Source organism: Physeter macrocephalus, chromosome 11, assembly GCF_002837175.3.
Source record: "Physeter macrocephalus isolate SW-GA chromosome 11, ASM283717v5, whole genome shotgun sequence".
Classification (NCBI taxonomy): Eukaryota; Metazoa; Chordata; class Mammalia; order Artiodactyla; family Physeteridae; genus Physeter; species Physeter macrocephalus.
In genome coordinates, this window is record NC_041224.1 from 68,922,462 (window position 1) to 68,938,087 (window position 15,626).

The window sequence follows — 15,626 nt, forward strand, 5'->3', positions numbered from 1 at the left end:
CCATGGCTCACGGGCCCAGCCGCTCCGCGGCATGTGGGATCTTCCCGGACCGGGGCATGAACCCGTGTCCCCTGCATCGGCAGGCGGATTCTCAACCACTGCGCCACCAGGGAAGCCCCATCGTGATCTTTCTTATACCACTCACCACCCTCGCCCCACTTCAGCTCTTAATCTTTTTCTATTAAAGTGATACCTCAACTAATCATTTGCACCACCCTGCCTTTTTTTTTTTTTTTTTTGCGGTACGTGGGCCTCTCACTGCTGTGGCCTCTCCCATTGCGGAGCACAGGCTCCGGACGCGCAGGCTCAGCGTCCATGGCTCACGGGCCCAGCCGCTCCGCGGCATGTGGGATCTTCCCGGACCGGGGCACGAACCCGCGTCCCCTGCATCGGCAGGCGGACTCCCAACCACTGTGCCACCAGGGAAGCCCCAGGCTGATATTTTAAAAATAGTACTGTCTTTCTTTCCCACAGCATGGATTTAGTCTGGTATAAAGTGTGAACATGAAGATACTACATCACATATTGTTATAAGAGGAGTTTTAGGACTAACACCATGACAAGTATAATAAATAAATGTGTAATGAATAAATGAAATATATCCCTATGACATCTTTTCCCAACTAAAGATACACACACATAGACACTGAAATCAGTACAGTGAATTCAATGTAACAGAAGACCCTCTGTCAAAGGCCATGAAAAATTGCTACTAGCTGCATTGTAAACATGGAATGATGGAGACATATACTGTTGGTCACATAATTTTATGTCCTACACTCTAAACCAGAGTTAGAAACACAGTCTCTAAGAGGGTAGAAAAGGGCTTAAGTAGCCTGGAACTCTCTCTGCCAGATTTCAGAATGTAGGCCCTGAACCAGTGATGCTAGCAGAGACCACCCCCAACTGCACAGACTCTATCTACAGCCCCACCCCGTGTTTCTTCCCATGGGCTCTTCTTTCTCTCATCCTTCACAGACCACAATTTCCAGTTCACAACACAACAGGAAGCTTAAAGGTGCTTTGCTTGCTTAAGTGGAAATCTAAAAGGAGCAGAAATGAAAGAGCTCTGGTAGCGATGGGTACTGCTCACATTTGTTTTAGGAGCTTCACTAAAGAATAAAGAAGAACCATAAATGGCATCTGAGTCTCCATTAATCTGAATCTGAATATCCTGTAATAAACCATAATGGAAAAGAATATATTAATAAAAAAGACTATATATATATATACACACACATATATATATCAATCACTTTGCTATACAGCAGAAATTAACACAACGTTGTAAATCAACTATACTTCAATAAAAAAAGAAAAAAATAAATAAAACACAACCTATATAGCAAAAAAGAGCAAAGGAATTAGCAAAGCAACGCAAACCCAAAGACACAAAACTAGATAATAGAGAAAGGAAAAACTATCATATAAAAATGAAAAGAAAAGCAGTACCAACCCCTAGAGCATAATACTGGATAAAACAATGAGAAAAAGCTACATCTATAAAAATGAAAAGAAGAGTTATCTGGTTTAAGGGAAAAGACTCTGAAATTGATGTGAGTGACAAAATCTACTTAAATTGTGCGTCACTCAATGACTTCTTTGAGATCACAAAGAAGATTCTTGCAGCAGAGCATTGCCTTCCATTATAGAGAGTCTGTTTCAAGGATACACAGGAGCATGAGGGTGGGATTGGAAGTTGCCTGGGCTGCTGCACAGTTAGTCCAGATCCAAGTAGCTGTGTATCATCCGGGACAGAAATCTGAGATCCAAAGACACAATTTACAATACAGAATGAATTAATAGACAGGAAATGGTGTATCTCAAATGCAAAAGCATCCAACTATGCACATGAAAGCAACAACAAGGAAAATCTGTTAGGAATACCAGTAGAAATGATTAGAAATCCAAAGCTGATGTGAGCTGTCAAGATATGAGCACATTATATCATCATCTTATGAGAGATAAAGAGGATAAAATATAAATAAGGACCAAAAGTGTGTTCATAGTGAAATTGCTAAATATCACACCAATTTTCTTGGAAAAATGATTCTGATACTCATCTGAAAACATAGTTTAAAATAGCAAAGAATTTTGTAGAAGAGCACTGAGGAGAAGCAAGCTCTATCAAATATTAAAATAAATCCTAGAGCTACAGTTGCCTATAGAGGGTGGGATTAGTGGAAGAATCGAAGAAAGATGAATGAAATAAAAGAAACGGCACCAAAAATACCATATATTCTTGATAATTATTAAATTTATTTACCATTAAAAGTAATAAATATTTCCATTTAGTGTAGCAATTGACACATTTATTTAATATTTAATTAAAATGTATAATATGCAAGTAGACATGTTAATAATATAAAATACTAATAGTAAAATTTAGTATTTAATAAATTTAATATAATTTAATAAAAGGTAATAAAAGAAGCAATAGAGAATACAACAAATGGTAATGGAGAAAAATGACCAAGTCAGTCAAGGAAAATATCAAATTAAATTCCCACTCCACATTAAGTGCCTGAAACATAATTAGGGCACAGTAAATATTTGTTAAAAGAAGAAACGGATGAATGAATGAATAATATGTTAAATTCAAGATGGATTAAATACTTGGCAACCATAAAACACTACAAGAAATTATGGACGTATATTGTACTGCTCTCTAATTGGAAAAGGCCTTTCTAAACGTAGAAATGACGGATGAGGTAACAAAGGGAATATTCAATAGCACTGACTCCTTAGTGATTTTAAATCTCTCTTTATGAAAAAAGCCACCAAAACTAGGAAAATAATTAGTACACAAATATATCATACAAAGGATTAGCATCCCTCATATATAAAAGTCTCTTAGAAATCAAAAAGAGACAAATACTTCAATGGAACATAAACAGAATAGGAGGAGACAATTCTCAGGAAGAGAAAGACGAACGGCCCACACATATATGAAGACATGTTCAACCTCATTTATTTTCTAAGACATGAAAAAAATAGACGCACAAGAATCATTTAATTCTTAAGCATTCTGTCATCAAGACCCTTCTCCTCAGAAAAATGTACATTCACACAAAATTTGGCATAAACATGTTGGGCTCTCTTCAGACCTCTGGATCATGTAAAAATCCATGGGACCCTAGCTTCAGAAATCCTACAACTTCATGCTAAAGAATGAATAGTAAGATGGATAGATAGTATATTGCTGGTGGAAGCATATGCTCATACATTTTTTAAAAGCATTTGATAATATGTATTAAAGACCTCATAAATATTTATAATTTATTCCTTGTATAAATATTCTTAAGAAACTCTCTTAAGGAAATAAGACATAATGACATGTATGCAGTGATGTTCATCATATCATTATTTATTTTCACATAGCATTAACTACATTAATTTAGCTACTTAAATTCCCCAAAGGAGGAACTGTTTAAATAAATTATGTTACATGTTTGAGATGGATTATTATTCCATTACAATGTTTTTCAAGACTGTTCACAAGAATATGTAATGACATGGGAAAACACAAAGGATATAATGTGAAAAAGGAGAATGCTGTGTATTCAGTATAAAAATAACTGCATTATATACGCATACATGGGGAAAGATACAAGGAAAGAAACCAAAATGCTAGTAATTATTATTTCTGTGTGAAGAAACTGTGAGTATTTTTTCCTTACTCTTTTCCATGCTGGAATATCTTACTTTCAAAACCACTAATAATAATAACACTAATAATAATCATTATTATAAATATAAAAATTGTTTTTTAATACCAAAAAAGGAATGACTGTGTAAACTTGTCTTCAGTAAGAAAATATAGAACCAGAAACCTGAAATACAGAACCATGGCCTTAGCAGGCTCCAGAGGAAGTGAACCAGTCCTCCAGGACCAGAGACCATTTCACAAGTGATGTTCAACTCTCAGGGTTGAAACGCCATGCCATGTTGGTCACCTAAGAGTGATGGTCTTCTTACATCTGGGGACAAGCATGGCTGCCTATGCACTCTGAGACAGCCTCATATAGACCTCATCTGTTTGTTTGCCCTTTTGTGATTTGCCTATTTGTGGGGAAAGACGTTTCTATCTAGGGTTTCTTGGATTCACATCTGCGAGAGTTCACACACAGCAATCGTTAAGTCAACATATTTTGAATCTCTACCACGTGGGCCTCTCACTGCTGTGGCCTCTCCCATTGCGGAGCACAGGCTCCGGACGCGCAGGCTCAGCGTCCATGGCTCACGGGCCCAGCCGCTCCGCGGCATGTGGGATCTTCCCGGACCGGGGCACGAACCCGCGTCCCCTGCATCGGCAGGCGGACTCCCAACCACTGTGCCACCAGGGAAGCCCCCCTGCCTTTTCTTTTTTTAATCAACTCACATGGTTCAGCAACACACTGGCTGTGTGAGACCTTTCCCCCCTCTGCTGACCCTTGCTGCCAGCCATCTCTTGGGCAGCCGGTGGGGTGAGAGCTTCATTTATTTTTTTGGTCATCCGTTCAGTCAGCTAGTACTTACCGAGCACCCTCTCTGTGGCTGGGGCTCTGCCAGACCCTGGTACCCAGCAAGGTCTTCATCTTCCGTCTCCTGGTGGCAGAGCTAGGCTGCTGACACTGTCAGCAAGCAGGCCTCCTGGTCTGGGCAGACACAGCTGCGGGGGTCTGTAGGCAGCCGCCACAGGGACCAGGATCCCTGGAAAATAGCAGACATGGGCACCAGCAACCAAGGTAAGCTGATCTCCAGCGTTTGGCCTTTTGGACACACAGACTTGAGGACTCAAGTCCTGACTGGTCAAGGCTCTGCCACAAACTCTGTGGGACCCTGAGCAAGCGAGTCCTGCTCTCTGACCTTCAGTTTCCTCGTCGGTAAAATGAGGGGATCAGACTAAAGCAAGGATCATTAAGCTTTTCTGTGAAGGGCCAGGTAGTTAAGTATTTTAGGCTTTGTGGGCCTTAGAGTCTCTGTCTCAGCTACTCAGTCCTGCCCTTGTAGCTTAAAAGTAGCTGCAGACAATAGACCACAAATGGGTGTGGCTGTGTGCTCCAATAAAAATGTATGTACAGAAATAGGGCGCAGGCCAGTGGGCCATACTTTGCCTTGGACTAGTCCCTGAGCTCTGAAGGTCCATTTTGTAGATCCAAGATGCCCTAAGGAAAGTTGTTCTGGAGGCCTCTGCCTTCCCAGGGGTCCTCTCAGCCCTCTGCGTAGTGTAGGCCAGCCTCCCAGGACGCCTTGGTGCCCAACATGGTCAAGTCCACTTGGGGCTGTGCGGGTCCCCACCCCCTCCCCACTTCTCACACACCTCCTTTCCTCCGGGAGCTGGGAATCATCTTCTTGTGGGGAATTGAGGGCCCAGTAGGATAAAGTGGGGCTAAGAACATAAAAACACAGCAGGGCACCTTTGGGACAACCCAGCCGGCTGGAGTGAAGGCAGGTAATAGATTTGACATCAAGTCTTCACGCGTAACGACTGTCCTGCTCGACAGACGCACGTGAGGGTGGGAGGGCCAGAGACCAGCAAGGAGACAGGCCCCCAACACACCCCCTCCTGTCTTCACACAGTGCTATCCAGTAAACAACCAGACAGGATATCCCTAAATGTTCAGGTTTGTCTTTTTTTTTTTTTTTTTTTTTTTTGGTCCAGCTCTTCAGGCAAATGGGTATAGTGGTTGCTCCCTTTAGAAGGACATACATGCCTTCAAATGCGGAACTCTAAGAAATCAACAGGGCTGACCCACGGAAATGTCAAGAGCTTTCACTGGGCAAGGCCATTGTCATGAGGACCGGCTGGCTTCATGCTCAGATGCAAGACTGGACAAGGTGTTGAGCTGGTCGTCAGCAAATCTTCCACTGCACAAACCAGCTGATAAATGCCAACAGGCCAATTCTAGGAATAATGCATGTCTCTGCATAGAAAGAGTGCACATAGCTAAACAGAAGGGAGAAGGAACATGGGGAGAAAATGGGGAAGGATAGGGACACAGAAGGCAAAGGAAACTGTCATGCTGGGTTTGAAAGACAAGGAATCAGAAAACATGATTATTCATTCTAAAACAGTGCAGGGAAGAATGGGGAGTTTGGTAAATGGTAGAACCAGAATCCAGAGATAGGGCTGGTAATGGACCCATCTAACAGGCTCAGTTTAATGGCAGTGGGCTCCTACAGTGGTCTCTGCAGCCCCTTCCAGGTCCACGGTCTGGTTTGACATCCGTGTATGTACACACATTGGGCTCCCAATGCAGACAGAATGAGGAGGCATTACCAGGGCTAAACCATAGGGACAGCGAGTGGCAGATATCCCCAAAGGTCACCTAAACACCTGCCTCCTGATGACCACTTTCATTAATTTCTTTTATTTCTTCAGTTAAAGGAGAAAAAAAATCTCCGGCATTTGGGAGTGTCTCCATAAATATCAAGTTGGGAGTTGTATGGTGTGGAATGAACCCATGACATGCCCCAGGGCGGGGGGTGATGAGTGTGTCAGATTGTTGGGGGTTGGGGGGTCCTGGGCCTCAGTATCCCCATTGGTAAATGGGATGGTGAACTGCGAGACCTTGTACAGCACTTTGAGCTCATATTCTGCAGTTTTACAAATTGTCACTTGCCATTTACCCGCTGGCGGCGTGAGAAGCTGGACTAGATGACCACGTGGTAATGACCTGTGTGCCGCACACCCCCTCTTTGTCTCCGCAGTGCTGTTGGGGATTTCCAGGTGGACGACAAGACCAAAGCTTTACTCAAGTACACAGGGGAAGTGACTTGGATCCCCCCGGCCATCTTTAAGAGCTCGTGCAAAATCGATGTGACCTACTTCCCATTCGATTACCAGAACTGCACCATGAAGTTTGGTTCCTGGTCCTACGACAAGGCAAAAATCGACCTGGTCCTGATCGGCTCCTCCATGAACCTCAAGGACTACTGGGAGAGTGGCGAGTGGGCCATCATCAAAGCCCCCGGCTACAAACATGACATCAAGTACAACTGCTGCGAGGAGATCTACCCAGACATCACGTACTCGCTGTACATCCGGCGCCTGCCCCTGTTCTACACCATCAACCTCATCATCCCCTGCCTGCTCATCTCCTTCCTGACTGTGCTCGTCTTCTACCTGCCCTCCGACTGCGGCGAGAAGGTGACCCTCTGCATCTCGGTCCTCCTCTCCTTGACTGTGTTTCTCCTGGTGATCACTGAGACCATCCCGTCCACCTCTCTGGTGATTCCCCTGATCGGCGAGTACCTCCTGTTCACCATGATTTTTGTAACCTTGTCCATCGTCATCACCGTCTTCGTGCTCAACGTGCACTACAGGACCCCCACCACGCACACGATGCCCATGTGGGTGAAGACCATATTCTTGAACTTTCTTCCCAGGGTCATGTTCATGACCAGGCCGGCAAGCAGCGGGGGTAACATTCAGAGGCCAAGACCCTTCAATAGCGCTGAGCTCTCAAACCTGAATTGCTTCAGCCACATAGAGTCCAAGAGCTGCAAAGAAGGCTACCCCTGCCAGGATGGACTATGTGGCTACTGCCACCACCGCAGGGTAAAAATCCCGAATTTCAGTGCCAATCTCACGAGAAGCTCCAGTTCTGAATCTGTCGATGCCGTGCTGTCCCTCTCTGCTCTGTCACCGGAAATCAAAGAAGCTATCCAAAGTGTCAAGTATATTGCTGAAAATATGAAAGCACAAAATGAAGCCAAAGAGGTAGGGATATGTCTGTTATTACATTGGTCATTCATTCATTCAACAAACATTTTATTGGTTCCTTGTGGGCAAGGCTTAGGGTGGGGTTAAGGAATTAGACTGGCATCAGTGGCTTGTGTTCAGACCAGCTCCTCATTTACCAGTTATTTATCCTTGGATAGACCGCCTCACCTCTGTGAGCCTGTCTTTTCATCTGTAAAATGGGATGATAAAGGTTGTGAGTATGTGGTACACTGCATTTAGCTGCTGGGCTGCCAGCAGTTTGGGCCGTTGGAACACCTGATGCTGAGTGAGTGGATTAGGAGGCAGGCTGGAAGAGGGCATGAGACCAGATGATCTCCAATTAGTATTGATCAGCTGAGCTGACATTTTAAACTTTACTAATTGTGTCTCCCTACTCCCCTTTAAGAGTAATTTACTTCAAGCACACACCTCTTAAGTCTACATCTTAGTGAATTTTTACATTATGTGTACACCCACGTAACCATGATCTAGGTAAAGATATAGAACATTTCCAGTGCCCCAGACAGTTCCCTTGTGCCCCTCCCCAGTCAGTAACCCCCTCCTTCCCTCCTCAGTAACCACTGATCCCGACCTCTTTTATGTTAATTAATTTGACCTATTCTTGAACTTCATATAAGTGGAATCGCATAATATAAACTTTCATATCTGACTTCTTTCATGCAGCAAAGTTTACAAAGATGTCTGAGGTTTATCCTTGTGGTTTGTTATTGGTGTGTAAGATTCTACAGTATGACAACACTGCCTTCTGTTTATGCATTCTACAGTTGTTGGACATTTGGTTATTTCCAGTTTGGGGTGATATGAATAATGCTGCTATAAATTTATACATATCTTTTGGTGAATATGTACACTCGTTTCTCCTGGCTACGTTCCTAGGGGTGGAATTGCTGGATCATTGGAGAGGTGTATTTTTCACTTTAGTGGACACTGTCAGGTTTCCAAAGGGTTTGAGCTGATCGACACGCCCCCTGGCAATGTTTGAGAGTCCCAGCTGCTGCCCGTCCTTGCCAAATGGGGGTGAAGTGGCCTTTCTTGTCCCTGTGGAGTAATGATTAGGGCTCTTTTTCATATGCTTATTGGCCATTTGGATATCTTCGTTTGTGAAATATCTGTTCACACTCTTGCCCATCTTTTTTAAATTGGGTGAACTTCTATTTCCTTCAAAAATCTTATGCTAGAACAGTGATAGGTATTAGTAATGGGGGAGCTTTACACTTATGTGTTTGGCTGCTCCCATTCTGTTTACCCCCAAGGTTACCAGAATGATGTTCAATAATTTTTTAAGAAGCTCTGCTTTAAAATTAACTGGCTCTGGTTTAAGTTGATTATTAGCAAAGAGCTAATTACCAGATAATTTCAGCTCCCGATGCACTGTAGGTAATTAATGTTGGTAGGGAATGTCTGGAGCCTCTTTTATTCAGCTGTGAGCGGCATATTAAAGTAGATGAGACAGGAGGGAGACAGCAACAGTGGCCCCGTGTCCTCACCCCACCCATCTGAGCAACTCTGAGCCCGTCTTGTGACTGTAACAATGCAAAACCCCCACTGATGCCAGAAATTTAGCCAAAAAGTCAGGCCCTCCTTTAAATTCAGTTGAAGCAGTTGTTGTTGTTGTTGTTTTTTCCCAAGTCTTTATTGAATTTGTTACAACATTGCTTCTGTTTTTTGGCCTTATGGTTTTTTGGCCCTATGGCACATGGGATCTTAGCTCTGGGACCAGGGATCAAACCCACACGCCCTGCATTGGAAGGCAAAGTCTTAACCACTGGACCACCAGGAAGCCCCTGAAGCAGTTGTTGGACATTAAGTACATGATTAGAGAATCTCATTTGTCTAACACTAATCACTTTTGCAGATATTCTCTACCCTTTCTTTATCCACTTTTAAAATAATCACTTCTTTTGAGTGATAATTTACTAAAGATTGAGATCTAAGTACCCATCGTCTTTGTCAGGCTATTAGAAACTATCTTTATTCCAAAAATTATGTACTAGGAACCATACAAGGTGTTAAGAGTTTCACAAGGGTTTTAGTTAGCGTTAGTTTCCACAAGACATGTGATGGAGGCAGACAGTAAAAAAAAAAAAAAATGTTACTGAAAGGGAAGTCACAGCTGAAATGCCAGGAAGGTAAATTAGTGAAATAGCCTGAATGTGGCCAGCTAGAAGCACATGGTTCATCTCAAGGGTCAGCCACTGCTCACCTCTGGTCATCTGTTGCCACAAGTGAATGTGGTCCCATTGTTTTTCCAGAGAAAGCAGAAATCTGGACCACCGTCCAGTGGATTGCAACCTGTTTATGAAAGGGTGGCAAGTGTTAGAATAAAGATGCCTACTCAGTGCTCTGAGAGTCGGGCTGTCTGAAGGATGCCTTCTTCCTCCCTTACTGTGTGACGGACATGCTGCTGTTTACATAGTTTTCTAGATCTCCTGTTCACCCTTCTTTTCTCTTTCCCTGAACTGTTGTACAGATGGGATACCTCTGCTCCCAGCTTCTCCATCTCCTAGCTTTTCTTTTACATCGCTGCCCCAGGTGAGGTCCTTACTCTCCTCCGTTTTTTTCTGGGGCTGTATTTACCCTTGCCAGTCATCCCAGCTCTTGAGTTCTTTATTGCGACTTGTCTGTTGTTCACACTTGTATTTCCACTTGATTCTTCTAGAACACTGCTTGTTCCTAACTTCGTGTTTCCAATATTCTCTCCTATCCAGTGACTATCTGGATAGTCTCAAAAGACTGTCTTGTTTAGTTTAAATCCTTAACCTATCTGTTCCATGAATTTTCTTTCAAATACCTAAGTTTGTGTATTGGGGGCCTGTAAACTCACCTTTTCTGGGGGTGTCAGCCATCCTTACTGAACTGTGTTTGAGGGGCCCAAACCCAGGCTTCCCAAGGCAGAGGACCCACATGGCCACAAACTGGGCTAGACCCCCCTTCAGGGGCGTTTCCTCCCCTCCAGCTGACCTTGTCTGTGAGGATCTCCTCCACGTCCCTTTCACTCAACTGCAGTTGTTCATCTTTGATGTGGGGAGCGAGGAGGGAAGCCTCAGGCCCCACCAGTCAGTGGGCACCTTCTCTGCTCTTCCCCTCAGCCAGGCCCTACTTTGCTGACAAGTGGCCCTGCCTGCATCTCTGGGCTGGGAGTGGCAGGCTGGAAAGAGGCACAGGGTTGGGGGAGAGAAGAGAACAGCCAAGCCTTCCCCAGTCCTTCCCTCCACCGAGACCCTCCTCTTCCAACCGCATGCTCACACTCAGCAGGCCACACCTGCCCAGGTTTCTGACAGTCTTTTTTTTTTTTTTTTCCAGTATGTGGGCCTCTCACTGTTGTGGCCTCTCCCGTTGCGGAGCACAGGCTCCGGACGCGCAGGCTTAGTGGCCATGGCTCACGGGCCTAGCCGCTCCGCGGCATGTGGGATCTTCCCGGACCCGGGCACGAACCCGTGTTCCCTTTACCGGCAGGTGGACTCTCAACCACTGCGCCACCAGGGAAGCCCTCTGACAGTCTTTAAGGCACAGTCTCCTCTTGTTTCTGGGACATCCAGGGCTGGGCTGGGAGACAGAGCCAGGGGCTTGAGCTAGTTCACCATTCTGCCTAACACTCATCTACCTGTTCATGCATCATTAGTGCCAAAGTTTCCAGAGAATGACCAGTATCATTGTGCCTTAAAGACTCAGAGTTAGACATAAAATTAAGTTTCACCCAGCTCTGTTTGCAGCACTGTGTGTATTCATGTGTAAAACCCAAGTCCCCTCTTTCTTCACCAGGCTAAACCATGTGAAGTGCTCTCAGAGGGAGATTTATACTTGGTTAATGGTCATTTTTAAAATCAGCATTAATATCAGTAGGTATTATTCATTGAGGACCCTGTGCCAGGCACATATTTCATTTAATCCTCATAACAACTCCCTGAAGTCAGTACTGTTCTTATCCCCGATTTACCAATGAGGACATTGAGGCTGAGAGAGGTCACGTAATTTACCCAGATTCTCACGCCTAGAAAGGAGCAGAGCTGGGATTATAACAAGTCTTGGTTTTCCCGCCCCACTGCCTCCTAGGCCCTAGGAGGTTTAGCCAGAAGGGCGTTGGCAGGAATCACAGGGTCTATTGTATATTGGAATCTTTTACACCCAAAGTCTTAGGAATTCAAGTAAAGTAACCGGTGGCAAATAGGGCATTATAGCTCTAATCCACTGACTTCTCAGTTTCATCAGAGGGACACATTCACTCAAGCTCATAATGGTGAAATAAAATCCTTTTCTCCCAGCCCCATTTCAATGCACTTAATTAAATTACTAAATCACATGCTGCCTCTTTATTATGTGATTATTTCTTCAAAATCAGTTGATTCATGGGTTCTCTTTTTCTCAATCCACTTATGGTTTCCTTTCTGAGTTGTCTAGTATAGTTAATGTGCAGTTCTCCTTCCTATTTCAAGCCTAAATTGAAGCTGTCTTATATACAATTAGTCTTGCTCTTTCTTCCATCTTTTACTTTATGATCAGCATTTATTTCTGATTTTGAACCTGTTCTATAACTGTACAGAATTCCATGATACTTTGGCCTTCTAACTGAAGATGATATTTGGCTAGTTGGGCATTGTGGAGAGGGGGCGGTGGGAGAGGAAGAGTGATGATGGGCTTGCCCTGATGTGCTTATTTCATTTTTGAAACAGACGTTAAAAGGAAATTAGTATCTACAGCTGTATAAGAGCTAGTGCTTTGAATTATGTTGGATTGTATTAGCTATTCTAACAAAGGCCCAGAATCCTCCTGCAGAGGTGTAAATCAAGTAACTGGTTTTAACTAACTTTATAAATTGGAATTCAATTTGGGGGAAAAAAAAGGGTTACGTAGATGTTAAGAAATTTCTGATTTAAAACAGATTTAATATGACAGATATTTTATTCCTGTTTCTCTAGTGCATAAAGAGAAACTTGAGAATGGTAGATTTCCTCAGACTACATCAATTAGAAAAAAAAGGTTTCTTGCATATTGGCAAGCAGAATGGCTTCTTCTACTGAAACACAATTATTAAATATTCAATATTGAAAATGGGTTCACCTTGCCTTTTCCTTCCTGCTTTATTTTTTCCTCTTTCATGATTTTTGTTTTTGTTTTTCAGATTCAAGACGATTGGAAGTATGTTGCCATGGTGATTGATCGTATATTTCTGTGGGTTTTCATTCTGGTGTGCATTTTAGGGACAGCAGGATTGTTTCTGCAACCTTTGATGGCCAGGGATGATGCATAAGCACTAAACTGTGTGTTACTTATGAGGTTACTTATGTGTATTGGGGGAGAGGGGGCTCACTGTTTTTTTAATTTTATTTTTTGTTGTGCTAAAATTCACTTAGCATAAAATTTATCATCTTAACCATGTTTAAGTGCACAGTTCAGTGGTATTAAATATGTTCACATTGTTGTGTAACCATCCATCCCCATAACTCTTCATCTTGTAAAACTATAGACCAGTTAAACAATAGCTCCCCATTCTCCCCTCCCACCAGCAACCATCATTACACTTTGTCTTTATGACTGACTACTCTAAGTACCTCATATAAGTGGAATCATACAGTATTTGTCTTTTTGTGACTGGCCTATTTCACTTCACACAATATCCCTAAGGTTCATCCATGTTGTAGCATATTGCAGAATTTCGTTACTTTTTAAGGCTGAATAATAGTCAATTTTAAGTGTATACATTTTGCTTATCCATTTATCTGTTGATGGACACTTGGGTTTCTCCCATGTTTTAGCTGTTGTGGATAATGCTGCTATGAACATGGGTTTACTCTCTCCAATACCTTGCTTTCAGTTCCTTTGGGGATATACCCAGAAGTGGAATTGCTTGATCATATGGCAATTCTATTTTTATTTTTTGAGGAACTGCCATACTGTTTTCCACCACGGCTATACCATTTTATATTGCCACCAACAATGCACAAGGGTGGATTCTCCCCAGTTTCTCCACATCCTCCTCATACTTGTTGTTTTGATTTTTTGATAATAGCAAACCTATTGGTTGTGAGTCAGTATCTCATTGTAGTTTTGATTTCATTTCTCTAATGATTAGTGATTTTGAGCATTTTTTCACGTGCTTATTGGCCATTTGTATATCTTCTTTGGAGAAGTATCTATTCAAGATCTTGGTCCATTTTTGAATTGCGCTTTTTATTGTTAAGTTTTAGGAGGTCGCTATGTATTCTAGGTATTAATCCTTTATCTGATATATGATTTGCAAATATTTTCTCCCATTCTGTGGGTTGCCTTTTTACTGTCAATAGTGTCTTTTGATGCACAAATTTTTTTAATTTTCATGAAGTCCAATCTGTCTGCTTTTTCTTTCATTACCTGTGCTTTTTGTGTCATATCCAAGAAATCATTGCCAAATCCAGTGTCATAAAGCATTTGTCCTGTTTTCTTCGAAGAGTTTTATTGTTTTAGGTCTTACATTTAAGCTTTTTCTTAATAGAGCTTCCTATCATCAAGCTATTGGCTTTGCTTTTGACATTTCAAGGTTTACTTATTATCCAGTTGTCTTGACTTTTGTTAAAAAAAAATTCATGCAAGAAAAATGTCAAGAGAATTATGGCTAAATGAATATTGAACCAGCCTTTAGGGTAAGGTAATGTCAGAATATAATTCTTCTACAGTGATAAGTAGCATGCTGTGCTATGGACCATGTAAAAATGGATTAAATATGAAAACTGTTTTTTTTTTAAGTGGTCGAGATGTAACTGGATTAAAAAAAAAACCTTACTGTTCAGAAATGCGAAAAATCGTTTTGTTCAGTACCACAACAGATTTCCCAATGGTTTTATTTAGCTCACAATCTCCTTGCAGTTTATACTATTTCAGTAAGGTCTCACTACTATCATTTCTTACCATGCACTTTTTTTTTCCTGTTTTTCAAGAGTCTAAGTAAAGTACCATGCCCTCATTGTAGATGGCCTCAGTTATTTATCTTGCATAATTCTAAATTATTAATTATACTATGAGAAATTATGCCTAGTCACACAGTCATTGTTTGTTAATGAACCTTTAGAATAGGGTTTCTCAGCCGTAGCACTAGTAACATTTTGGGCCAGATAATTCCGTGTTGCGGGGGGTGGTATCTGTTCTGTACGTTGTAGGATCTTTAGCAGCACCCTGGCCCCTACCCACTAGATGCCAATAACATACCCCCATCCCTTGCTAGGTGTGACGACCAGAAATATCCCCTCAGGGGAAAAATTGCCCCTGGTTGAGAACCATTGCTTTAGACAAATTATTAAGGAGAGAGTATCCCATACTCCACTTCTGAATCTGAATAACTACTGGCAAGAGATGATGATTCACAGAGACCATTTTAATCTTCTCATTAGTCATTATGATGTTTTTCCTATGCAAAAATAAAACTGACAAAATGGCAGCCCACTGTGACTCATGTTTCAGTAAGCCAAAAGAAGATTTCTATAAAATGTATTTACATGTAAAATTTTAAAGTAATAGTAGTGGAGATATAATAAGAGGGATCGGGGATATATACATGCTATGACAGCCAACTGGCAATTTAAACTCATCGAACGAGGAGACTTTCACTCACTAAATAGCATTAAATACCTGCCTAAAATAAAAGGCAAATTAGACAGGATCCCTTCTGCCTTCCAAAGAGTGTTGAATTGAACTTAGACCTGTTACTGTAAATAAATAAGGCATTTGTTCTCTCAAGAGCTAAGAGTTCGAAGTTGAATACAAGATTTCTGTCAGTATTTTCTTCCTGGTCATAGCTGAGTCAGGGACATTAAAGATGAAAATTTTTTTTTTTCTGTTTTTGTTTTTTTATTTTTTTATTTTTTTGAATTTTATTTTATTTATTTTTTTATACAGCAGGTTCTTATTAGTCATCCATTTTATACAT

The 15,626-nt window shown here is 42.0% G+C and overlaps 2 protein-coding genes across 3 annotated transcripts in view; one reads left to right on the forward strand and one right to left on the reverse strand.

Moving 5' to 3' along the window:
* Positions 1-15,530, forward strand: part of CHRNA3 (cholinergic receptor nicotinic alpha 3 subunit) — a 29,975-nt gene extending 14,445 nt beyond the window's left edge. For both annotated transcript variants that reach the window (XM_024128893.3, XM_024128894.3), the window contains exons 5-6: positions 6,694-7,705; positions 12,849-15,530. In XM_024128893.3, the coding sequence (XP_023984661.1) occupies positions 6,694-7,705; positions 12,849-12,977 (1,141 nt within the window). In that variant the 3' untranslated portion in view covers positions 12,978-15,530. The remainder of the gene's footprint in view (positions 1-6,693; positions 7,706-12,848) is intronic.
* Positions 9,990-15,626, reverse strand: part of CHRNA5 (cholinergic receptor nicotinic alpha 5 subunit) — a 76,862-nt gene continuing 71,225 nt past the window's right edge. Inside the window, exon 7 of the transcript XR_008618587.1 lies at positions 9,990-10,021. The gene's annotated coding sequence lies outside the window, so the exon portion shown is untranslated. The remainder of the gene's footprint in view (positions 10,022-15,626) is intronic.